Below are 26543 nucleotides of genomic sequence, written 5' to 3'. Positions count from 1 at the left end.
ACAAGCCTCAGCTCTGCATCCTCAAGGCGAGGGGCATGGGATATTTATGGGATAAAGAAGCAGGGTGGCTCAGACATGGAGAAAAGGGGATTGGCAGCAGGGAAGACAGGAGGTGATCATGTTCTGTGCAGGTGAATCTAGGCTACATGCTTCTTCATAGGATACGTGTTCAAAAGTGGATATTCTTATCATGATCTGAGGATAGCGTTTCTGGCCCCCCGACATCAAAAGGTCGTTCATCAGACACCTGGGCGGTCCCAGTTTGGGGTCAGTGGTCCCAACCAGCTTGAACTTGGCAGGAGCTGACTCCAGGTTCCTGGAAAACAACTAACCCCCCATTACTAGAATGACCCATAGGTCAGAGGTGTTATCTAGAGGGGCGGTTAAGAAGTCCTGTGACATGTCACGTAGGCTATGTGAAGCTCGGAGGGTATGCAGTTAGAGAAAGGGAAAAAGCAACTAAAGCAGGCTTAATCAGCAAAGGCAGGTGACAAGCAGAAGGGTTCTGACCAGCTGTTCCCACATCTGCTGTTCTGTAAGGCCCACTCAAGGGTTTCTGTTAAGGCACCAGCTTCTGTCAACACTGTGAGGCATGATTTCCATACGACTTCCAAGAGATTGGCCCGTTCATGTGACCATAAACCCAGTGCAACCCCCTGCCCCCAACTGAACACGTGGGTAAACTGAGTCAGGACAAGGGATGGCTTCCTTAGTCGCCCAGTACATTAGGGGTCACCTATGTCTAGAATCCAGAACACAGGCCCAGGCCCGTGTGTCTGGACCTCTCAGAGCTGCCTGCTTCCAGCCTGTACCTGGGAAGTGGGGCAGAAGCCAATAAACGTCTATGTCATGTGGCTGGTATTTTCTAGCAATGCCAGGGCACCAACACCCCTGCTCTTCTGCCCAGGGCAAGAATCCGGGGTGGATGGTTCTACTCACCATTCTGAGGCTTACTGGGTACCAAACACTCAGTCTTGGCAAACCAGGCCCCCGCTGGTGCATCTGCTGTGCACCCACGCTCTGCCTAGCCCAGGGCTAGGTGCTGTTTGGGAAGAGGGAGGAAAAGCAGGCCTGAGCTTCTGAGGGGTGAGGGAGGGAACCAGACTTGCTGCTGTCTGGGCGTGCGCCCTTGTAGGGCCCGCTGGCCAGGCTGCTCCAAGGGGAGGGGCGGAAGTGGAGGAGGCAGGCTCGTCAAGTCCCGGGCAGAGGCCCATCCTGTTCGCAAGTGAGGCTTGTGGAGCTTGGAGGCTGCAGGCTGGAGGCTGGGGGAGCAAGACAGGGGAAAGATCAAGGGAAGGGAGGGGCTGAGGAGGTTAATCCAAGTGTGTGTGTGTGTGTGTGTGTGTATCTTAGGGGAGAGAACCAAAAGCCAAGGTGACCACGAGGATCAACATGCATCCTTCATCCTTCCCAGGCCTGGTTGTAGGAGCTGGAGCACCAGTCTGGACGGGGCTTCAGGGATCAGTTCTGGTTGCGAAATACTGTGGCCACAGACCCCCATTTATCATCATCCAGAGATGTCACTAGAACAAGGCATTAGGAACCAGAAGGCTTGATTTTTCAGTCCTGGGTCTGCTAATTACCTGGCTATAGGAACCTCCGTTTTCTCATATGTAAAATGGGTCTAACAGCATCTAAATGACAACGCTGATGTTAGAAAATACAGAATACCTATCAGTAACTATATCTACTAATAAGGTCGATGAAATAAAATTTGTATTTTAATGCAGGACAAGAAAAATTAAACATAAAATTCTCCCCTGTGTTTCTTTGGGCCTCCTCCCTTCTTCCCTGGTGCTCAGTGTGCGTCTGAATTATACATTCACCAGTGCTCTTCAAACACGGCAAGGCCTGCTCCACTCTGTAAAAAACAAATTTTTTCCTTTCTTCTGACAGTAGCAACATCACTCCTTAAAAGAAGAGCGTCTCTCTCGTCTCTGTAGGGGGTCGTGATGATTCATTGCTGGTTTTGTATGTGCTTAGCTGGACTCCGTATCCTCGGTGAACTTTATATAAAGTATCAGTATGTCATTTTGAGGTATGATCCTTTTTTTCAAAATGTAGATGACTGTGTACAAAATGTATATAATAAACAGACCGGTTCTCAGAGCTTTCTGAGAATCTGCTTCCCGGACTATAATCCTGTTCGGTTTGAATAAAATTTCCTCTTTGTTTTCTTAACTTGATACTTAATTGAATTTTTGTCGATAATGTGAATGAAAGTGCCCTGTTCTGCAGAGATAAGGAGAAAGGAGAAAGTAAGATGAGGTGAATGAGATAAAGAAGAAACCCAAAGCCAGCCCCTATTCACGATGCTTCAAAGCGTATTTCCCCGTGTTCTTCACTTGTCCATTAAGGACGTTCTCCTGTGAATGGACATTTGAGTCACTTCCACTCTGGGACTGCCACATAAAGCTGCCATGGACATTCCAGTACCGGTGTTTTGCGAACCCACAAGCACACATTTCTGTTGCGTACACACCCTGGGGTACATGAGTGGGTCAAAGGCTGAGCACAGGTTTAGCTTAATGGGTCCTGCCAACCAGTTTTCCACGGTGCCAACTGACACACCCACCAGCCGTGTAAGAGTTTCACTTTTTCACACCCAGCAGCTGTCAGTCCTTCTAATCTCAGCTATTCTGGTGGGTGGGCAGTAGTAGCGCGCTGGTTTGCTTGGTACATTCCTGATGACTGACGACACTGAGCACCTTTTCAGATGCTTCTGGGCCATTTGGGTGTCCTCTTTGGTGAAGCACCTGTTCAAGTCTTTGCCTGCGTTTTAAGTCCTGGTCTTTTCCTTATCAATTTGTAGAAATTTTAAAAATCAGGTAGTGTTAGTTCTTTATCAGATATACGTCTTCTAAATGCCATCTCCCAGGCTGTGTCTTGCCTTCGTACTCTCATAGGTGACTTTTGGTGACCAGAATATCTTAATGTTAGTGAAGATAAATTCATTACTTTTTTATGGTTAGTACTTTTCGTGTGCTGTTTAAGAATTCTTTGCCTCTCTCAAGGTCATGAAGATATTCTACTGTATTTTCTTCTGGAAGATTATTTGTCTTGATAATTGTGCTTTAAAGAGGTTTAAAAAAATCATTGAATATCTGCAGTTCTTATGGCTCATTCTAGAACCTTTCACATTTGGGTCCATGATTTATTAAATTAGTTTTTGTATATGGAGCAAGATGAGGTTAAAGTTCACTTTTTCCCCATACAGATGTTCAGACTTTCAAGCACAATTTGTCAAAAGGACCATCCTTTCCTCGCTGAATTGCAGATGGCCTTTGCCACACAGCAGGTGGCTCTTTTTGGGTGTGCCTGTCCTGGATTCTCTAGTCTGTTCCATTGGTTGATTAGTGTATCTTTGTGCCAACACCTCACCATCATAAGTGTTATAGCTTTGCAGAAATTTTTGGTATCTGGTGCTGTGAGAAAGCTTAGCGTTTTCAGAGCTGTCCCAGATCCTTCCCACATGCATCAGAGCAGAGATTCTCAATCTCTCTCTCTTTTTTTTTTTTTTTTTTTTTTTTGGCTGTAAACATTTAAAAATTTTTAATTTAGTTTTCTTAAAAGAGGTGCTGGGGATTGAACCCAGGACTCCGTGCCTGCTAAGCACATGCTTGACCACTGAGCTATGCCTGCCCCCCTCCTTGCAGCAGACATTCTCAACTTAGAGGCTCATTATAATCAGCAGGAGAGATTCTTCTTAAAAGCACCCTCACCCAGGCTTTATCTTATACCAACTCAACCAGAATCTCTGGAGAGATACTCAGGAATGAAGATTTTTAAAGCTCTAATGTGCTCCTGGGCCTGAGACTATTACTTTAGGGGTAGATTATTGCCATTTTTCAGGAAGGGAACCAGAAGCCCAAAGTCACATTTTCTGAAGGCATTAGATTATTCACTCACTTTTTACTCTTGCTCTCAGTTTTCACCTAAAGAACTCCTACTCATCCTTCAGAACCCAGTTCAAGATTGCCCCATCTACAACAACATCCCAAGCACTTCAGGTGGGATCAAGTGCCTCTTGCATGCTCTCACCTCCCAGAGCTATCTCCACCTCAGCCTTCAGTGAGCTTTTCTGTGTCTCTGTGCTTTCCTATGTTACCAACAGACACAGGTTCTGGGAGTTAGGGCATGCAGGGTCATTAGTAAGTTCCTAGACCTCTCATGCGCCAAACATCTGGAAGAACCAAAGAACGAGGGTGAAACTGGAAACTCCTTCCTGGCCTCTCACCCCTCCCCGTGGCCATGCTGTAAAAACTTATTCAGGTCACTGCCCACCCTTGGGCCACTGCCTCTGGTCTGTTAGTTCACTGAAATGTCCAAAGACTAGACTGTCATTTTCACCATCCCAGCCCTCAGTGGACACCAGGCAAAAATCCCATCTAAGTGGTTGGGGCAGGTTCAGTCTAGGCTGTGGTCCCTAGATGGTGTTGGGCGAGGCTGGTCCTCTCCCATCCATCTCCCTGATGCTCCCCACCTTCGTCCACCCCTGCAAGGCTACCTTGGCTGATGGGGGACTCCAAACGCTCTCCTTCCTGCAGGGGTGGGTGGCTCCTTGCTGAGATTTAGTGCCTGGCCTGGCCTTGCCTCCAGCCCACCTGTGGCCACACTCCACTGTGACCTACTGTCCTCTGGGCGCTGTCTGCACTCCGGCATCCCTGGTGCGGTCCCGTATGGCTTAGTGGGCATCCCCACCCAGCCACGTGTGGTCCCTCCCAGCCTCTCCCATGCGTCTCCCGTGGGAGTTCGCCCTGCTGTGGAGTATGTCTGGGGTGTGGCTCACAGACTCACACAGGCCTCACCCTGTCATTAGCAGGCAGAGTTCTTTCTATCCAAAGCAGGGCGCAGACCCGGATTCTGGGTCAGCTTCTGCTTGGCCTGCTGTCAGCTTCTGCCACGTCGCGACTACTGCCCTCATCTCAGCCCATCCTTTCGTCAGGGGCTCAGTGAGCAGAGCCCTGCAGGGAAACGTCTCCCCTCAAACGGCCACGCTGTAGATCTGACCCAGACACATCCCGATGGACAGGCCTGCCTCCCTGGGTGAGGGAAGGCCGCCGCTTAGGGCCCCCTTCAGGAGCTCTTCCTGATTCTGGCAGCTCTGGACCCAACATCCCCATGGCCAGGTTGGTCTGGTCCATGAGTGCAGCCTGGGTTGCACCAAGCCCAGGAAAGAGCCAGTCACCTCTTTTCCAGAAGGCACTGCTGGGTCGTCTGCTCCTTACAGCACTGGGGACGAGAATTGTCTGCTAAACACAGCATCCTAAAGGAAGAAAAACACTGTCTACAGCCCTTGGTGCTGTGGTCAGACAATATCTATTATATGAAACATCTCCAAATAGGGAAGGAATATTTGAATGGTTCTCCTGTTCATTAGCAACCAGTAGTGAAAGCAGAATGGAAAACAGGTCCACTGGACTCATTGCCCTTTGGTCCCAGGATCTGCGGGTCTGAAAGTTTCTCAGATGTCATCATGGCTTCCTCTCTGATAAACCTGAAGATATGAATTTGTTTTATTTCCAGTCTTCTAAAAATTAATTCTAAAGTAATACCTGTTCCTTGAAGACAACTTGAAAAGACAGAAAAGAAAGGGGTGGGGGGAGAAAACCAACCAATGACTCATTCCTCCAGCACGACAAAGATGCAATCAGAAAATAATTCGTAAGTTCCTTGAATGATCCCAAACTTTGACGTGAATCTTTGATTCCTATTACCCTTCCCCCAACAGAAACTATGTATTTAACTGTCTATTCATCCCTCTGAGTTTTTTTCTCCCAAAAGACTCCATGGAGCTAAGGCGATAGAACTGACAACTGTAAAGTGCTTGAGAAAGAGCAAGAGAAAGAATGGGGGCTACAGGGATTGACCTCTCTTTGCCAGCCTCTTCCCACTGATGACAGTCGTGATGTTTGAGTTGAGTATTTAACATCAAGACTATAGGCTGATCTGCCGGTAAGAATTCTCCAGGTTCCAGAGGCAGAGCAATTGGGAAATACAGTCATTGCAAAAGATGTGAAAAGATTTCATTAGGGAAGCCACACCACAGTGGGTGTGGTCTTAATATCAGGCAGGTGCCTCCAGGGGTGAGGAGAAGCCCCGGAGGAAGTGGTGTGGCCGTGGCTCCCGGAGCCTCCATCACCTGCCCAATCAGGCCAGCTAATTTTATTGGTCTTCAGTCTACTTTTCCAAGAGGCCATGGAAGTATAAATAATAAAGCAAGAAAATTGCATCCATTGGCTGGCTCCGTGGACTTCTGAATGTACTGTGAGTATGATATCTCCCCTTTGGAAAGGTCAAGTGCTTCCTGTGTATTCCACACCAAGTCTGCTTCAGATCACAGGAGGATACAGTACAGTCCCTGGGTGGGTGTCTTGAAGAAAATTCTGCAGACGTCCCAAATCTGGGGAAGCCCTCTTGATCGTTTTCAGGGATGTCTGTCTCCTGTGCTTTTCTGGAGGAAAAGCCTTAATGGGTGTGGGAATGGGAGTTGCCCAGGGGCATAAGGGGGCCCCTCCAAATTGGGTCCGTCCCTGCCCTGTAGTTCTGGTCATGGTTAGCCTTGTCTGTGAGCTGCCTGTGTATCTTCCTCTTTCTCCCTGGGGACAGAGGCTGTATCCATCAGCATACTATGTCATGGAGAAGGTGAGTTCAAGCAGCCCGCTTCATGTATTTTTGCAGAATTGGCTTAACAGATTGGATTCCCGCTCTAACCTGGCAAATGCCCAGTGTGACCTTGGATAGCTCCTTAGTCTGCTGTGGGACTCAGGTTCCCCTTTATAGCACGAGTGGCCCAAGGCTGATGGTAACTCAACCTTTCCAACCCTCGTAGTCCCTCATCCTAGAATGACGTCACCAAAGGCAGGAGGAGCAGGCCAGGCAAAGAGCTGGGAAGTCCAGAGGATTTGAAGAAGTCTGCAGGGCTGGCTCTGGGTATCACCTCTTAGAAGAGAGAGCTCCATGCTTGGGTTCCCAAGGAGGCTGTGGGTCAGTCAGCAGCATCAGCAGGGACCATTTCTTGGATGTTGGTCCAGCAACCCAGTGCCTGGTACATAGCGAAGGCCCAAAATATTTCTTAAGAGAATGAAGGCAGAAATCTCCAGGACAAATTTAGAGGTGAGATGATGGACTCGTGTTCCATCCTCTTTGCTTCCCAGGAAGGAGGATAAATTAGTCTATTGCCAGAGTCGCTAGATTTCTTTCACGAGCCTTCCCTCACTTCCAACAGGGGAAAGAGGATGTGTCTCACCACCACTTGGCTCTAAACTTACTTTGAAAAATAATAACTTCTAATATGTCTAGAGTGATCTCCTTTTAAGACAACATCAATCCCTTAAAGCAGGTGGACCACAAATCATGCGTGGGACATCTCCTCGGCTGAGGGGATTGTGTGCTGGTCCTCTGGGATGCCAAGGCCCATCTTTAGGAAGGGTCCCTCAGGTCTCTCAGCCCTAGGGAGGGTTCTGAATTTATCTAAGTATTGTGCACTCTGTGGAGAACTCTGGAAAGGCTTAGAGGAAAGCTGGGGTCTCAAAGGGCCTGGGGTCCCTTGGGGCAGGGAGGACTGCTGTGTTCAGCCTGGGCCAGTGGAAGCCCCTCATTAAGTGGGGGGCCCCCGGGCTGGTGCACACTCATTCCTGGGGGCTCAAGCGATTAGGGATGGAAACTCATCCAAAGCATCCCAAACTTTTTCATCTCATTGGCTTGAGGATGGAAAACTTTTCCTTGCCAGTCAGTGTCATCACATGGAAGAAAGACAGGATAGCAGATAGTTGGGAGAGAGGTGACTTGGGGAGGGCGGAGGGAGGTCTCTGCCCTGTGAGTCAATGGTTCCAAACTGCTAAGCACTGAGTAGCTCTTCTGTGTCCTGATGTGGCTTCTATTTGTTGGTGTCTTGATTCCTCAAATTACTGGTGACAAGAAGGATGAAAGTAACTTGTAAAATTACAGATACTATTATTGTCAAAAGTGCCATCATATCTGCTGTCCCCACCCCTTGGCGCCTTTGACTGGGCTTAGCAGGGCAACCATGGGTAACCCCTCCGTGTGTAGACCCAAGACACCTGAACCACTTTGCCAAAGGGCTTCTGGTTTATACCTGGAATATACCTGCTTTGCATCTTTCTTTAAGATAAATGATTCCTGAGTCAGGGCCATGCTAGTTCATCTACTAAGAGAAGAAAACTATTCTCTGAAATTACTAGAGAAGGTGGGACCAGGACAGTCAGAGAAGGGTTGAAATCTCTTTTCCTTCTTTTTCAATTAATGTATTGGGGGAGAGGTAATTAGGCTTATTTATTTGTTTATTAGCTTTAGAGGAGGTACTGGAGACTGAACGCAGAACGTCATGCATGCTAAGCACACACTCTGCTGCTGAGTTGTACCGCCCCGCCCCCCCCCCCCGCAAGAGCTGAAATCTTGATTACAGCTTTATCTGCCCCATGTCTTCTCCACAGAGTTCGGTTTCTATCCTGTTCCTCTCCTTCTTTATTTTATTCCCTCATTGTATTTCGAGGGACAACCAAACGCATACACTTCCAAATAAAAATGAAACAAGAATTGCTCAACTTGGGCAATGTATCAGTTTATTGGGAAACAACCAGTCCCTTGGGCATTTTAATTGACAGGATTAAAAAATTAGCCTACTCAGGCGTCTAGGACAGGTACCCATCTGACAAGTTTGGGTCAGTTTAGGGCCTGTGTTGACGGATGGAAAGGCCCAGAAATGGAGCCAGTGTGGACTGTTTGGAGGGGAGGAAGGCCAGGCTGTGGACAATCAGTGGGCCTGGGCAGGAGGCCCGTGGAAACCGCTATGACACAGATTTAGAGATGGGGAGGAAGCTGAGGCCTGGCGGGGTGTGAGCTGTGTCCTAGGGGCTGGGGGCTGTGAGCTGGTTAGCAGCATCCAGTGGGGAGGAGGACAGGTACAACTCCCCCACTTAATAGATGAAGATGCTGACGCTGAAGAGTGAAGAGGCTTATTCTTAAAAACCAAAGACATGAACAGGAGAAGACCGAGATCCAGACTTTCAACTCCATGATCAGTTCCTCTTCCTGAAACTCGGCGAAATAGGGAAAACCTTTTCGATGTCACTGACTGGGCATCACTGTGGAACTATGTATGTGGGCCGTCTGTGCCAGAAAAGTGTTTCTGGAATACAGCTGCCAGTAGTTTCCCTTTGATACAGGAAAAATGGGGCGGGAGAGGATGGCAAGTCGCTGGGATGCGCCCCATCAAGCGAGCATCCTTGGCTTTGCACAGGAAAGAATTCAAGAGCTAGCCATGGTAGAGTGAAGGCAGATGTATTCAGAGAGATGCACACTCCATAGACAGAGTGCAGGCTGTCTCGGAGGCCAAGGAGGCCACGAGACGTGGGGGTGGGTGTTTAAAGCAAAATTAGATACATACACCATGGACGGAGTGCGGGCCATCTCAGAAGGCAAGAGAAAAGAGAGGGGTGGGGGAGGGAGAGAGAGATTGAGAGAGTGAACCCTGGGAGGAGGGGCTTAGCCTTTATGGGCTGGGTAACTTCATATGCTAACAAATGGGAGGATTATTCCAACTTCTTTGAGGAAGGTGCCGGGAATCCCAGGAACTGGGCCATCACCCACTTTTTGACCTTTCATGATCAGCCTTGAAACTGTCCTGGCCCCTGCGGGCGTGCCATTTGGCGGCTGCTGTACTGCAATGGGCATATATTGAAAGTCAAGGTCTCCTGGGGGTTGAATCTTCCGCCATCTTGGTGCTAATTGCTGTGTCATTCTTTTAAAGGTTGTGCCCTGCCCCCTTCCCTCCTGCCTCACCTTCCCTGCTCTGGATTCTGGCCCTGACCTGTTCCCAACACACACGTGGCTCCTGGGGCAAGTTGCTTTACTGCTTCGCATCTCACCTGGCTGGTCACCCTGCTGCCAAGAATGTTCTCGAGCTCCCTGACAGCCGTGGCCTAACTTCTGCGCTCTCAGGCCTGGGGAACTAGTGCACACAAAGGCGGCCAGCTGCTCTGGAAAGGAGAAGCTTCTATTTTTAAACCAGGCAGGCTATGCATGGTCCAGCGCTCTAACCTGAGAGATTGAATCCTTTCCATTTTCGATTTTCTTTCTTTTATCTGAAACAACCTCAGGGATTTTACTGATCTTCTCTTCAAAAATCTATTTTAAGACAGCCACATGAGCCTTTGTTCATCACCAGCTGTTTTTAATTTTTACTGAAAACTGTGTTATTAGGAATGAAAGGTACTTAGAGATCACTTAGGCTCAGAGAGGGAAAGCTCCTTCCTCAGTGTCACACAGCCAGGAAGTGTGAGATCAGGGCCAGGACTCCTGTCTGCCTGGTAGTCCCCACAGTAAAAAAACAAACAAACAAAACAAAAACTTACATTTGTTAGGACACTTTTGTCTCAAAGTAACTGACCACGTAACTCACACTAGCATCACTGGAAGTCTTGGGGCAGGTTGGGCTCCAAGTGAGCTTACTCTGTGGCCCCAGCGCCAGTGTCTCTGCAAAGCCCTCGCATGCATCTCTGTGTTCGGGTTTCATCCTGGCATCACTCCCCTCGTGGTGTCACTGAACAGAAGTTTGCATGCCTGACGCACAGTGAGGTCAAACAAACCAAAACATCAGAGTTTGGTTTATTGCGGGGCCAAGCAAGGAGGATGGACGGCTTGTGCTCAAAAAACCCAAACTCCCTGATGGTTTTTAGGGAAAGTATTTATAGGCAAAATCTGGGGGGAGGACTGCAGGGTGTGGACTTTCTTCTGATTGTCTGGTGATGAGATAACAGGGCGGGGTCCCAGAATCCTGTGCTCAGCAGGAAGTTGCCATCCTCCACCTGGGAGGGGGCCTTGGTTCTCACAGAAGAACTCAGAGATTTGTTGCATCTATTCCTTGAGGAGGAACCAGGACCTGCCCCAAGATTATTGTTTCTTGACTGTTCCTCCTTTCTTTCTGCATTCTCTCCCTTCCCTGATTAGCAACTGTTTGAATCTGCCCTTTGGAACTCAGGGAAGGTCAAGAATGAAGCCTATTTCCTACAAACAGGAAACAGGGACACGGAAAGGATTTGTAGCAGGGGGGACCCCACAGGGGCCTGCTCTTTCAATCCTGACCCAATCAGAGCCCCTCTTAGAGCTGGGGATGGGGTCCCTGTCCCTGAAGCACTTGGGCTGCCTAAGGGAATGGTCCACACCCGCCCCTGAAAAACAGCGAAGTTTTGTTAGGAAGATGGAAGGGGATGCGGGACGCAATGGCAGTGTCTATAGAACTCCCAAACACTGGGCCCCAGGCTCCCTGCAGACTCGTGTCCACTGTGATGCTGTCTGTATCCACAGCACCTGGCGTAGAGGGTTTAGGGGTGCGAAGAACATGGAGTTTGGGGTGCTCCTAGGCGCAAGCCCTGTGCTGCTGTCCAACTGTCCTCTCCTTCCATCAACTGGAAAGAGCCTCCTCAGTGCAGGCACTAGAGATTTAGCTGCAGTGGACCGTGTTCTGCTGGACCCAGGTCCCCGAGGCCAGTGGTGCTGTGAGGGTGAGCTGTTACCAGCTCACAGCTGTCACCAGCTCACAGCTGTCCTCCCCACTCCGGAAAAGTGCCCTTGGCTGATAGGAGCTAAATGACCCAGGAAGTTGTACCCCAGGCCATGCATCCTGGGGGCAGACCACCAACTGACTGACTGATTCCCTCTGAAGGCCAGTCCCTTTGCCTCAGGCCAGTGCTGCCAGGGGAGTCTCCAGGTCAAGACTAGATGTTATCTGGGACTGCATCCTGGCTGGGCTCCTTCCCTCTCCTGCCCTGCTTCCCTCACTTCCCGAGGGGCCACATCCTCAACACACAACGTACATCTGAACCCTCGTCTCAGGCTCTGCTTCTCAGAAACCCAATCCAAGACAACCAGGAATAGCCTTTCCTATTGAGGAGCTTGCCATCTCCCACAGATTACAGGTACACAGAGATGTAAACTACAGAGGGAAAAATAGGAAGTGACAGCAAAGGACCAAGTAAAGAAATCGGCCTTATTTAACATAAAAACTGGTCTAAATAGTCATCAACAGTAACATGTGCAGCTACAGAAATGAACAAGCTTTTTGGAATACTACACTTTTGGCAGCTCTCTGCTGTATAAAGGCTAAAGATGAAAAGAAAACCGAAAATAAAATTTTTGTCTCCTCCAAACCTCACAGTCTTATTGGGAGATGTCAAAGCTGAGAGGTAGTGAAACAAGGAGCTGTCCTGGAGCCAAGCAGATTTGGCTTTTTCTCTCCATGACACCACCCCCTTTGCTTTCCTGGAAGAAGTCTAGGGAAGGAAGTTTACTAGAGACCTGGGTTCTCCTGGGGTGGGTATCTACCACTTACCATGTGATCTTAGACAAAGGATTTTATTTCTGCAAACCAGAATTCTTGGTTGTAAGGAAAAAATCCAACTCAAACCAGCCAGCCCTAAAAGGGATCTTTATTGGCTCTTATAACTTTGAAAAGAGGAAGTGGATGGGCTTCAGGTAAAGCTCAATCCGGGGACTCCAAAGATGTCACCAAATATGTCTTCTCATTTCTTTCTTTCCATTTCTCTCTCTTATCTCTCCTTCTCTATGTGGATGTTATGTCCACATTCAGGTTCAAGGTTTTACCATTAAGCCAGTCACCAGAGTTCAGAGGGCTTTGCATTCTCAAAGACAAGCGCTGATGGATCTGATGATCTCTCATTCCTTAACCAATCAGTGTGGAAGGGGAACAGATTATTATGATGGCCTAGCCTGGATCACATGCCCACACTGTGGGGTATCCTTTTTTTGTGACCCAATGGAGTGGAGGGAGCAGTTTCTCAAAGGATCTGAGATACTGTTACTATAGGAAGGGGGAGAGGGATACAAAAACAAGAGCTATCTTCTACATTCTGATTTCTCATTTGTGCAGTCACTTTTAGTCCCCAAGGTGATGGCAAGGGTTAAATGTTACAGTGGATGTCAAAGCCCTTATAAACTGCTATGCACAACACATGCTGGTCACTGTATCACTTCCTCTATCTGGTGTTCCCCGTGGGCAAGATAGGAGCAATGGGATTCTTTTGTTATTGTTTCTGCTAACCTCAGGCCCACTACTCAATAGGACAATCTTCAAGGAAAATGAACCCCACGCTGGGCCTAGGCCTGCTTCTGGCTGGCCTCCTCACCGTGGAAGGTCTTCTGAAGCCCAGCTTCTCTCCCAAGAATTATGAAGCTGTGAGCCAGGACCAAGCATGGAAGGGAAGAAGGGCAGCTCAGGAGATAGCAAAGCGAAATGCAGACTTTGGCTTCAAGCTGTACAAGAAGCTGTCTTCCAACAGCCCTGACAAGAACATCTTCTTCTCTCCCTGGAGCATCGCTATGGCCTTCTCCATGCTGTCCATTGGTGCCCAAGACTCCACCCTGGCCGAGATCAAGCAGGGCTTCAACTTCCAGAATATGCAAGAGAAAGACCTTCATGAAGGTTTCCATTACCTTATCCAGAGGCTGAACCAGGAGAACCAGGACCGTAAGCTAGGCGTCGGGAATGCCTTGTTCATTGACCAGAAGCTAAAGCCATTGAAGAAGTTTCTGACAGATGTCAAGAACCTGTATGAGGCAGACACTGTCCCCACCAACTTCCAGAATTTGGAAGATGCTCAGAATCGAATCAATGACTATGTCAGTCAGAAAACCCACAGAAAAATCAATGACTTGGTCAAGAATATAGACCCTGGCACTGTGATGATTCTTATAAATTATGTTTTCTTTCGAGGTAAGGCTTGGGGCATGAAAGCTCGAAAAGGGTAGGATGACCAGTAGACTTGAGTTAAAAACTTGGGTTGTCCACCTGCTTGGTCTGTGACCTTTGATTCACATGCAGTTAGTCTGTTAGAACCCTACTTTTCTTACCTAAAAATGAGTACCTTGATATATAACTCATAGGGTGGTTATTGGGACTCAAAGTGAAAATGTATGCAAAATGAATCTTTTGAAATATATTCCCCATATGTACATTTTTATTATTACTGATTATCCTAACACAACGTTAGTTGTAGAGTTTGGAGTGATACTCTTTTCTGTGTTTCTTAGATGAGGAAAGTGAAATTCAGAGAGAGATTAATTGACTTACTCAAAGTTACAAAGCCAGTCAATGAAAGTCAAGACTAGAATCCACTTCTCTTGACCTGGAACTGTGCACTCTCCATCATACAAGTAGACACCCACAGTGGTGATGGCATTGATGATGGTGATCATGAACTCATTGGTAGGTGCCTTGGTCTCCCAACCACATGTTGTAGATTCTCCAAGTCTGATAGTGAAAAATAATATTCCCAAATCCAAGCTTCGTCTACCATTACCATACACACCCACTCGCACCACACACACACACACACACACAGGTTGGCCAACATAGGTGAGAATAGAGGCCAACATCCCTCAGGCCAGGCAAGATCACTGTTGGGCTATCAGTAACACAGTCCTAAATATGGAAGTTCAGCTCTCCCAGAATCCACAAGGAGATCAATGGCTATAGGAAAAAAAGGAAAAAAAAAAAAGAAGAAGAAGAAGAAGAAAAAGTGATCATGGTAGACTGAAATCTCAGTCTCCCAAAGCAGGGAAGAAAGGAGAATCAGGAATTTCCCAAAGTCCCTACATCCTTAGATTACATCAAAAACAGCAGAGACAGTGATGCTGACGATGACGAGCACCCACTCAGCACTCAGCACACACCGTCACTGAGCTCCGCCACATTTCCCCACTAAACCTCACGGCAGCCTATGAGTTTCCCGTGAAAATCTCCACTCTGTAGATAAGGCCACTGAAGCCTGGGGAGGCTGAGACACTTGTCCAAGGTCATCCTTCTAGAGCAATAAAGCCACAATTTGAACTCAGGGACTTGGCCCTAAGGGTCTTATACTGAGGGCTCTGGAGATAGTGAGTATGAGGGTCAGAGTCCATGGCCAGTTTTGTCAGAGTCCTCAGGGTCAGAGAGGAGAGGTCCAAATGCCCAGCTTTGGGAGCTCACTGCCCTTCAGCAGGCTCCCAAGGGCAGCCTGTTATATTAGATTCCTTAGTCTCACATAAGAATGACCCCTCCAGGGCTGATTTTAGAATAGACTTGAGTGCTTTCACTCACATCAGACCCAGACAACCCCCACCAGATGCAATCCAGTTCCCGCTTCTGTAACAGAATCCATGGCCTTTCTCAGTCTCAGGAGCACCTGGGCTTAGGGGAGTCTGAGGCTCCCCTCCCAGCTCAGCAGCCCTGATCCTGGCATCTTTGGGAACTGATCGTCATCAGGGCCAAGCCCACTTTACCAGAAGTCTCCAGGGCATGGCATGTGGGCAAGGATTTCTGTGACCCTGCTCTGATATCGCAGAGCGTCTAGACCCTTTCCTTAAATCCATGTGGACGGAGACTCAGTGGTTAATTGGATTCAGTAACCTCTTCACCCTCAGGACACTCATCTTACTTTTTCCTTCTTCAATCTTAAGCCAGGTGGCAACATGAGTTTGATCCTAAATCAACTAAAGAGGAAGACTTCATTCTGGACAGAAACAAGGCAGTGAAGGTGCCCATGATGTTCCACGGGGGCATGTATGAGGTTGGCCACGATGACCAGCTCTCCTGCACTGTCCTGGAAATGCCCTACCAGGGCAACATCACAGCCATCTTCGTTCTTCCTGATGAGGGCAAAATGAAGAACGTGGAGGAAGCCTTGGGGTTGGACACTTTCTTCAGATGGAAAGAATTACTCTCTCGAAGGTAAAGAGGGTGCCTGATGAGTACATCATCTTCCTTCTTCCTCCCTTCCCTCCCACTGTCTTTGCTTCTTCTATCCCAGATTTATGGAGCTCTGACCCCACGGCCAAGTCCTATTCTGGGCTCCATGATGAACTTCTATTTTGGTAGGAAGTAGACTTGGAAAACAAATCATAGAAATATAGTGAAGCCTTTGCTTTCAGAGGAAGACGCTTAAACATTGTGAGAGTGCCGAGGATGGAGAGAAACTTGGTGGGTGGGGGTGGTCAGGAGGGGCTTCATGGAGCACATGGAGTTTGTGCTAAGTCTTCGAGACTGAATAGTGGTACCCATGGAAGGGAGAGGAGTGACAGGAGCCTAGACAGAAGGAAGATGTGAGGACAAACACTTGGAATGTCAATGGGAGCTGTGAAGTTTTTCATTGTACATAGAATGTTTTCAACAGTGGTGTCATAATAAAACCCGTGACGTGTGCACCAATGAAGTTATACTAATCATAGCTGTAGGACGGAAGTGAGTAAAGAGGTTCCTTTCAAAACATAAAATTAGAACAGATTTAAGGTAAGCCTCCAGCATCCTTCCCAGGCATTTGCCTACTGACAGCTTCTCTTGGGAAAGGTGAGAACTAGCGGCAGTCACGTCCTGGGAACTTGGTGTCAGTGCAGACGGGCACAGTGCCTTGAAAGCTGAAGGGCTAGGGCAGGGCCTCTGGCAGCCAGGAGGGCCGGGTCTATGCGGTGGACAGGGCAGCTTCCACTTGGGTAGAAGTGGTGTCAGGATGTCTTCCTCCTTGGTCCCTGCCCTCTCCTTTCCACTTTGCCCCCACCATCATTCTCCACCCAAAGGGTCTTTATTGAGAAGCTCTGCCATTGCCAGCATGCTGTCAGGAGCTGAGGAGGGTTCTAAGAGGCAGAGAGGGTGCTAGAAGTGAGCTGGGATACCGAAGGGTGGTAACTGAGCCAAGGCAGTTTCTTTCATTGGGGAACACACACTTGAAGGAATTACAGAATGCAATTAGATGTATCACTTTAGTTGAAAGCTTATGGGAGAGAAATTCTAGTTCTGGATGCTTTAGATAAAGTCCACCCCTGAGGGTGACCCAGGAGGCATCAGGGTGCAACATAGATGGTGCAGGAGGGAAAGGCAGGAATGAGATCCTTGGAGAGACAGGAAGAAATGGGGTCTTTGGACAGGTGGACAGGAATCCAGGGCCCACACGTGCCTCAGGACACCTGATCCCAGGCCCCAGGCAGGGAGGCCAACTTGGGTCCCACCCAAAGAGGATGTAAAGCTGCTCATTCAAGGCCAGGAAGATGAACTCTTGCTGATCACTGACTCTGCTGAGCAGGGCCACGTGCATCTCCTTTAGCCCTCCTCTGGTCCCGCGGGTGTGATGATTACCATCATCGTTTTCACACGAGTGGCTCAGAGAGGTGAGATCATGGGCGCCAGTTCACAGAGCTCAGGGAAGGCAGAGTGGATCTGAACTCAGCACTGCTGGCTTCTGATCTCGGGGTGCTGCTGTCTCTAGCACCAGACGGCTGGGGTCGGGACTGGCTCAGGGCACAGGCATGGCTGACGCTATGGTGGGGAGACCCTCGATGGCTGTGCTAAAGGGGTCCTGAGATGGCAGGGACTTGAGGGCTTTTCTATGGATGATGCTCAGGCAAATTGCGACAGGAAGAAGGGACGTAGTGCAGAGAGCATGGGCGCTTGAAAACCGGATCCCAGTCCTCCGGGCCTCTCCTCATTCCGTGTATAGAGAGAAATTCTGAGATCTCAGGGGCTGGGAGGACAGAGGCCTCGCTCACCGTCGATTCCCAGCCCTGCTGGGAAGCTGGCAGGGCCCTTGTCACCTTCATCACTTTCGACTCCCTAGGGTGGTGGATGTGTTCGTGCCCAGGTTGTCCATCACGGGTAGCTACGACCTGAAGAAGATGCTCTCCTACGTGGGTGTCACTAAAATCTTTGAGGAACACGGCGATCTCACCAGGATCTCCCCCTATGAAAATCTGAAAGTGAGCGAGGTAAGCCTGCCTGGCCTGGACACTGCCCTCGCCGGCACAGGGGCCTGCCCGCAGCCCCGGGCCAAAGCCACTGTCCCAGCGGCTGCACGAGCCAAGATCCACCCACTCATCAGGCCAGGCTCGGACCCTAGGCACATTACGGAACCTTTCCCCATGTTTCTAGTCTCTAAAGTGGGAAATATCAGTCGAATCTTCTGGTCCTGTTTTGGAGGTCAATTCAATGCAATAAGCAATTGGTTGAAGCCTGGAACATTCATCAAGCCTCGCACTGGCCCAGACCCTCTCTCTGAGGCCTCATAAGCTTGTGAGGAGTAAGTTGTGAACATGGTCCATGTGGTCTAGAAATAAGCAAGCAAGGGACCCATGGTTTCCAGCAAGGCTGAGCCCCTGCCTTTTGGCGGCCAGCAGAGAGGACCACATGGGGTAGAGTGCCTGGATTTAGCAGATAGAACACAGGATGAGAGTTAAATTCAAATATCAGAGAAGTAATAAATGAAATGTTTTAGTTTAAGTATATCCCAAATATTGCATGGGATATACTTATGCTAAAAAAAATTTTCATCATTTATCTGAAATTCAAATTTAACAGGACATCTTGTCTTTTATCTGGCAACTCTACTTTTAGGTTCAAAAGGCATAAAGTCAGGGACGATTTCAACAAGCAGTGGTGGGTGCAGGGGAGACCTTCCAGTAGGGGGCAGCATGACCTAAAACTGGGAGGTGGAAGGGCACGGGAGTCCTGGGAGGTGGGGATTGGCTGGGGCTGTATGGATTGGCTGGAGCTGTGTGGAGCGATCCGACTTGCCAAGCTGAGCTGACAGTAGGCATGCATTCAGATTTGTTTTCCAGTTTCCAAGAGGAAGAAAGACAGTTAATAGAATTTTAAGTTTTCCTGCCACAGACTTTGCATAAACCTTCAATACCAGGTACCCCTTTCCCAGAGGCCTTTACTGAGTTCAGTGGCCCGTTTCTTTCCCACAGTTACGCGTGCTGATAGCTGTGATTCTGTATGTAAACAACGGCTATTGGCTTGCTAGTCAAATTGTCAGCATTTTGTAGAATGGAATGAAACGTATCAGTATTTCACAGAAGCCCATCAATTTCCCCGTGACAATCATGCAGTCAGATGTTGATGCCATTCGAGTGGCTCTGGGTCTGAGTCATCTCCAACAGCTACCCTGGAATCTGCCTCCCTCTCGGCATTCCACCATGAAATGGCGGATGAAAGGAGCGTGGAGCAGGCTGGAGGCTTTGGGCCAGTGATGCCACCACCTCCCTTCCATTTAGCTAAGGCTCAGCATTGTTACCATTGATGCTTCCCTGTCAGTCACGGGAAATAGAGCAAACTCCACTCCGTCTCCCACCCCCAGGCCCCCCTACCCTGCAGCTGATGTTCCCCCCGCATCATTTTTCCTTCAACTGCATCTGCTTGTTGAGTATCCTTCAGTGATGACAGAAGAAAAGCCAGGAGCCCTCGGGTGGCTGGCACCAGCCAAGTTACTGCTGTGCTGGGGGACTCTGACTGAGGCCTCGCCCTCTCTGGGCCTTTTGCCAGCCTTCGGTCATCCAGGGCCTCCGAGTGGCTTTGAAAGTACTGACCTCACTCCCGTTTCCCGCAGGCGGTGCACCAGGCTACCCTGAAGATGGACGAGAAGGGCACGGAGGGGGCCGCGGGCTCCGGAGCGCAGACCCTGCCCATGGAGGCACCATTAAGGGTCAAGATGAACAGAAGCTTTCTGCTGCTGATTCTCGAGAGGTTGAATAACCTGCTCTTCTTAGCAAAGATTGCTAATCCTTCTGGGAAATAAGGGGACATCTGGCTTGCTGCAGACCTCCACCAGGGCCTGGGGTGGGATATGTTTTGTCTCCCTGGGTTTGAGACCACAGGGACTTTCTCATCTAATCTCCCTTAATCATAAGCTCCCAAGCCACTGCCCAAGCAGGCAGCACCACCGGCTCTCAGGGCTTCTGTGCGCCATTCTTCTCCCTTGGCCCCCTCTCTGCCCACTCAAATGTCAGACACCCCACCCCTACCCACTTGATGGAGATCTCTCTCCCTGGCAGGCAGAAGGGCTTTGTGATTTAATAAACAACACCCCCAAGGTCTGCTGACTGTCAGTGGATAATTTGGGAAAGCTGTGAGCCAAGGAGAGTACCTGGGGCTCCTAGTGGGAGAGACTTGGGTTCAAATCTTAGAAACCAAGTGTTTGGGAAAGCCATACCCTCTCTGGGACTCTAGTTCCCTATAGAAATAGACAAAGATTCAGGACATGAATACCACACACCGGGGAGAGTCAGGACATGAGTGATGCTCCCTCACACCGGGGCTCTGAGGAAACTAGCCTTGGCCTTGGGTCTTTGGCAGGTACGTTACACAGATACCTACCCTCCAGCGTCCACGTGGGAGCTCTGAGCTCAGCTAAGCATCAAGGCGGATGGCAAAATGGAAGTGGGCTACTCCAGCGTTAGACGGATGCAACCTAGAATAGCGGCCACCAGGACTCAATGCCAGGTTTTCTGCCTCCAGAGTCACTATTTTGGGCACAAAATGAAGAGCCTGGCATTTGAACCGTCAGCAACTTGGTTGAAGAGTGAATGGGGTCTCTGAGCCTGTCCCAGAAAGCATGGCCCTGCAGGGTCTGCCTGTGACCACCAGGGGGCACCAGTGTTCACAGGGCTGAGATTACACGTGTGGGTCTTCTTTAAGTACCTGGATTCCTTTGCCTCCTGCTGTGAATTGCCTGTGCTAATGGGTAAGGTGTTTTGGGAGGAGGGGATCTTCAGTGGCTTGGCCCTAAGAAGCCCTACCTGGCACCAACTGCCATCCCCTGGATGTGCCTAGCAACTCACAGCTCAGTGTGCCTTTTTTGTTCTGGTCACAGCTACCCCATGGGCAGCCAGAATGGACATTCATATGACAGATGTGGAAAGTGAGGCTCAGAGAGGTGAAGTGACTCCCCTGTGTCCTCGTGGTTAGCCACAGTCAGCACACAGCGGTAGCATCTGTTTTGGGGCAGGAAGGGAGGCATTCTACATAGACCTGGGGGCCCGCTAGTCGTTCCTCAGCTCCACTCCAAGGTAAGAGAGCTGCCCTGTCCACTTTAGCAGGTGTGTATTCAGTAAGTGCTTCCTTCTCCACCTTCTCCATCCTAGGCACCCTCAGGGCCCCGGAGACCCCACCCCGACACTGGTGGTGGGGAAGGCAGCCTGGAGAGGGGTAAGGCTGGTAGAGGATGCTAAGTGCTAAGATCGGGGAGCACCAGAGTGAGTAACCCGTCTTTGAGAGGTGGAGGAGGGCAAGAAGATTGATACCCTGCGCCAAGGACACAGATATGGGAGCAGAAGACTGGGAACCCCTGTAGAGCACTTTGCAGACCATCACCACTTCCGTGGCACCAGCCTTGGGGGTGGGAGGACAACCAGATGAACACAGGAACCCTCAGGAGGCAGCTCAGATCCACAACATATGCCACTGGGGACATGGGACAAGCGGGTAAACCACTTAGTAGCTGGATGACTTGGGCATGTCATTTAAAGCCTCTGAGCCTCAGTGCCCTCTCATTTGTTAAAAGGTGCTATCCTCGCTACCAGGCGTGCTCGCCTCCTGCCTAACAAGCTCCTACTCATCCTTCAGTGCCCAGTCCATTATGACCTCTTTATGAAATGTTCTCTTCCTTTCCAGCATCTTTCCTAGCAGCCCTTCAATAAAGCACTCATCTCCATGCATTGTGATGGCTCCTGGATCTAAATTTTCCCTGCAATCAATTTTGTTTTAAACAATGACTTATGGGGCAGCAACTCCTGGGCTAGTACAAACAGACCTGACCCTTGCCTTAATGGAGTTAATATCCAGTGGGGGAAAGAGCCATGAATCGAATAACAATGCACATAAATTTATGATCGCAAGCGCCAGTGAACACGATGAAAGGCAGTTACGAGCGCTTTGAGAGTGTATAACAGGGGGGTCTGACCCAGGCTGGGGGCTCCAGCAAGGCTTCCCTGAGGACAAGACAACTGCGAAAAGCTCTGAACTCTGGGAGCATATCTGTTTTTGAATTGTAGCTATTAATTAAAACTGCATATGAGTGTGTATTTCCTTGTGTATTTAATAATACATAAAACACTGGTGGTCTTTCCAGTAGAAATTAAGCTTAATCTCTAGTGCTTTATTCATCTTCCTTTTAACTAACTTTATTCTAAAATGACTGTCACACTTCTAAAATATTTGTCTACATGATTTCCTACCTTCACAGCCATATTTTCATTCTCCACTACAGAAGTAAATTCTATTTGGGAAAAAGGGGGAGGAAGCTGGGGTGGGGAGAAGAGCAAAACTGTACCAAGCGGAGGGAACAGTATGTGCAAAGGCCTGGGGGTGGGAAGGTGGCATGGACAGGGAACTGAAATAAGGTTAATATGACAGAACAACAAAATAAGGCAGGAGGAAGTAGGCAGTGAGGCTGGAGAGGTAGGTTGGGGCTTCATGGGTCACGGAGAGAATGCTGGTCTTTAACTGAAGGACTCGGGGGCCCTTTAGCAGGAGTTTAATTGGAGGGTGACCCAGACAAACTTGTGTGTTGTAAGTGTCCCTATGGCTGCAGACTGGGTGTCCCTGTGCCCGCAGTGCCCAGGCCAGTGCATGTCGTGGAGAACGTTCAGTGTTTGCTTAAAAGACAGTCTGCCCAGCAATCACCCCTGTTCCAGACCCGGCCAGCCCCCTCCAGGCTCGCCTTCCCTCTGGAAGGAAGGGCCACATGCCTTAGCCTGGCAGCCCCGACGCGGGGATGGGCCAAGCCTGCTGCTTCCCGTGGGTCTGCAGAACACCCCCTCTGCGGGGCGCCTCCCTGCTCCTGCCACCCCACTCCGCCCTGTGCTTCCTCGGTTCCCCTCCCACCAGTTCCTCTCACCATGTTCCTCATCCTTCCAGAAAAGGCTGACTCTTACTTCTTCTAAGAAGCCTGATCCGGCCATGTGTTTGTGGCCTGACGGACCTCATGGGCGAGTGAATCGAGTTGACTTTGATGTCACCAGCACTGACTAGACGCCTCTCAGGGGTCTGGCGCTGCATGGGTGCTTACACTAGCCCCCCCGACACCCCAACCCTTCACGAGAGTGTGGCCATTCCATTTTATGGACGAGAAAGCTGAGGTCCAAGAAGATCATTAATTTGCTCCAAATCCCACAGCTGGAAAGCCGCAGAGCCGGGACTCATTGGGACCTCGTCCATCCATCCATTCAGTAAATATTTGCCGAGTGTCCAGTCTGTGCCAGAGACCAGGGCTGGAGACACATCAGAACTCATTGTCCTTGTGGGGCTTCCAGGCTAGGAGACAGAGGCAAGTAATAAACAATGGGGTAATAAATAAGTAAATAAGAACACGAGGTAATGCAGGTAAGGGTGACTGGAGGGACTAGTGGTGCAGGTGGTGGTCAGGTCAACCTCTTTGAGAAAGTGGTACCCCAGGGATTCTGCTCCCCCTGGTCTCTGATGCACAGTCAGCCTCCAGAGTCTTCCAGCCCAGGAGATGCCCACAAGTGGGTGTACTTGAAGACAGAAGAGGGGTGAGCCTCTGCCCAGAATGCAAGTGCCCAACATCACAGTCCCACGGTAGGAAGGCCCCCTGGTCGTGATCCAACTTGACCTTCCTTCCATGTAATGCGGAAAGCCTTTGTGTGGCTTCCGAGCAGTTGGCTTCTCAAGCACACGTAGGGTGCCAGGAGGCTGGTTTCTTGTCTGCCCAGGCTGAGGTCATTTGTGCGGTCATAGACCAGAAGTGACAGGCTGGGGTGCTGGCGAGGACAATCACAGGTGAGAAGTCCTGCTTCCTGGCCCTGCTCTTCCCGCACGCGGACTCTGTGGCTCAGGCAAATACTTTCTTCCTGGGCCTCCATTCCCCATTTGTGCCATACTGGGGGTGTGGTGGCCCAGGATGGTTCCCCAACACCCTTCTATCTCAGACAGTACTTTGACACTGGTATTGAAAGTGATAGGACTGATTTCAAAGGTTTTCTGCATGTTCATTCTCCCACCCATTCATTTAGTCAACAGATATTTTTCTGAGCATTTGAATCTGTGCCAGACAGAGTGCAGTGTGGAAAAGCCAGGCGAGAGCTTAAGGTGTGGTGGCCGGCTTCCTCTGGTTCCGGCCCAGCCGGGAGAGCAAATCCCACCCTACTGGGCCACCACATCAGTGATCAGATGTGACAGTAAGAGTCCAAGGCCAAGGTACCCTTTCTCTGTGAAGCTTTCCATCTCCCCTCAATTTCCCAGACTTCATTCGTTCCTGAATCACTTTTATGATGGTGGCTGAATTCACATTTTCTTTTGTTCTGTTATTCATTCCAGATTGATCTTGAAATCTATTTGTGTTAAAAATGTTTAAACAGAAAAATTAATACCACAACCATACATAGAAAACCAAAAAAGCTTGACCCAAATAAAACTTAACTTTAAAAATACACACAGCAAAACCAAACTGGTGATCAAATTCCATCAAGACTGTTGTCTGCTGCAGCCTCTGAGCCTGAAGCCTGCTCCACCTTGTTAAAAAGGAAAGTTAGCAGCCATCCGATGGCTTTAAAGACTTGCTGGCACCAAGGAGAGACTTTCTCCTTGAGGAGATTAGCAAGGAGACCTGGATGTTGTCCCTGTGGGGGTCAGTATCCCGGGCAGAAAGCACTTGAAACGGTTTAATCTCTGAGTTCATGGAAGTCACCTCTCTGACTCCCCCAGTCTCAGGCCAAGGCTGGAATGTGTTTGTGACTTATGTGCCTGATTGGTATTCTTGCCTCTTCTTTTTTAATGTAATTTTTAAAATTTTGAATAATTTTAGATTTGCAGGAAAGCTGTGAAGATGGTAGAGATTTTTTTTATCCCCTGCCCCCTATTTTCACTAAGTTAGCATCTTACCTGACAGCGAGATGTCAGTCACAATTGAGGAATTAACGGTGCTACCTTACTAGTAACTGAACTTCATTCAGATTCCAACAGTTCTTCTCACTGACAACCTTTTCTCTGTTCCAGGCTCAAACCCAAGATACTGCGTTGCATTTACTGGCCTTTCACTTTAAGGGCTTTGGCAGGGGCTTCAAGTGGCTGGAGGTTGGCCGGAGATCCTGGCGTCGGATGGGCTGAAGTTCAAATTCCAGCTCTGCCTTGCATTTGGTTGTGACAACAGGCAAGGCACTTAGATGCGCCAACCCTTAGTTTTTCCTCTCTGTGAGGTGGGGAGTGTCAGCGCCATCTCTCAGGGTATTTGGGGGGAATTAAATGATGTAATGCATGTGAATCTACTTTGCACCTGGTAGGCACCCATTCATGTTAGTGACGCCTGTTAAAGGCATCCAGGGTGAGGAGGGAGGTGTACCGCGTGGGCTCCCATGAAAGATGCTTGTCGTTCCAGCACGGGGACTATTTTGGCTGTTGTTCTTCTTGGCATGTTGTGAACAAAGGACTCGCAGATTCCCGGACTAGGCTGGGGAGAGGGGCCCTCCAAGATGAAGAGCCCTTGTGGGGCAGTAAACTATGTGTCCCATAATGTTGAAATAGTGACCTCCTTGCCAGAACCAACCAGAAACAAATGAACAGTCAGAAAAGAACCTCCTCAGGGCTTGGACATCTGTCTGGATCTTCCACGTTCCCTTTCCCATCTCAGATTCCTAAAAGCCAGGCGACCATCCAGGCAGGCTAAGAAATGAGCAATGTTGTGGCAAAAGAGGTTGCTGGGGGCTCAGAGGAGCACTTCCCTGTGAGAGAGGTGCACACGCCTGCAGTGGGTAATGTTGGGTCCTTTTTGGGAGGCTTCTAAAGTGTTACTTTTGGTTAAGATGGCATTACAAGGTCAGTCTTGAGGCACCCAATCTGCTCCACAGTTAACAGCAAAGAAAGGTGAAATTTTAAAAAATATATATATATATACACATATAAAGAGAAAAGTATATGAAGTGATATGTTATATGAAGTGATATAAAGATCTTCATAAACCAGAAATGGGACCAAAGCATAAAGATGTGTGAGGTAGGCAAGAGACCCTATAGCCTAGAAAGAAAGGACCTGGAGAGGACAGAACATGACAGGAGAGGATCCATGGAGGAGGGGGAACTTGGAATAAGGCCCCAGCTTGATGGGACCAGGGATGGGGAGCTGTTCCCGCTTTGTTGCAGGATTGGTCTTATGATCTGGGGAGAAACAGACCTTCGCTTTCCAGGAAGCCTGAGGCCCCAGGAACTGAGGAGCTCAGATCTAGAAGTAATCTTGGAGAGCTTCTCTCTGGAACAAGGGCAGAAGTTGTGGGGGGTTGGGGGGAGCATCAGCTTTCTCCACTCCCAAGTCTTCTCATCTTTCTCTGAAAAGTCTGACTCCTGAGCTCTAGGTGGGGCCAGGGAATCTGCATTTTAGAAAGACCATAGGCTTTCCTGATGATTAGCCAAGTTTGGAAAGCCCCATAGTCCTTCAGGTGGCCAACCTGTGTTTGACCAACTGTGTGTCGTTACAGAAGTCCCTGAGCGTGGATGAGTCAGCAGAGCCTGGCCCTCAGGGCTCCCACCTTCCCTCCCACTGCCCTCCCACTCCCTCCACCACCTTTATTCTTCTTCCGTCACTCCCTGCCCTGGAGGAAGCCATGCAAGGTCCAGACTGTCTAACCAGGGAGACAGATACATAGGAAGGTAAATTGCTATGATTTGCTCAAGGTGTTTGGAAAGGGAGGGGCAGACTTTTTGTGGAATCCAGGAATACTTGGTGAGTGGGTGATTTGGAACTGGAGCTGGCA

General features: G+C 49.3%; 1 protein-coding gene across 1 annotated transcript; it reads left to right on the top strand.

The window, feature by feature from the left end:
- The first annotated feature begins 6080 nt into the window (after positions 1-6080).
- SERPINA12 (serpin family A member 12) lies at positions 6081-21848 on the top strand. The gene is made up of 5 exons (XM_006184168.3): positions 6081-6267; positions 13103-13753; positions 15478-15748; positions 17625-17772; positions 19392-21848. Exons 2-5 carry the CDS (start codon positions 13120-13122, stop codon positions 19578-19580), a joined length of 1242 nt encoding a protein of 413 aa, XP_006184230.2. The 5' UTR covers positions 6081-6267; positions 13103-13119; the 3' UTR covers positions 19581-21848.
- Positions 21849-26543: the final 4695 nt, after the last annotated feature.

This window comes from Camelus ferus, chromosome 6 (genome assembly GCF_009834535.1).
Source record: "Camelus ferus isolate YT-003-E chromosome 6, BCGSAC_Cfer_1.0, whole genome shotgun sequence".
NCBI classification, from domain to species: Eukaryota; Metazoa; Chordata; class Mammalia; order Artiodactyla; family Camelidae; genus Camelus; species Camelus ferus.
This window is presented reverse-complemented; position numbering and strand designations above follow the sequence as displayed.

Bases quoted from the DNA above. Each gene is read 5' to 3' on its own strand.
- SERPINA12 (XM_006184168.3), top strand. From the start codon at position 13,120: ATGAACCCCACGCTGGGCCTAGGCCTGCTTCTGGCTGGCCTCCTCACC. The intron at 13,754-15,477 runs GTAAGGCTTGGG...TTCAATCTTAAG, and splicing joins AAATTATGTTTTCTTTCGAG to CCAGGTGGCAACATGAGTTT. The intron at 15,749-17,624 runs GTAAAGAGGGTG...TCGACTCCCTAG, and splicing joins AAAGAATTACTCTCTCGAAG to GGTGGTGGATGTGTTCGTGC.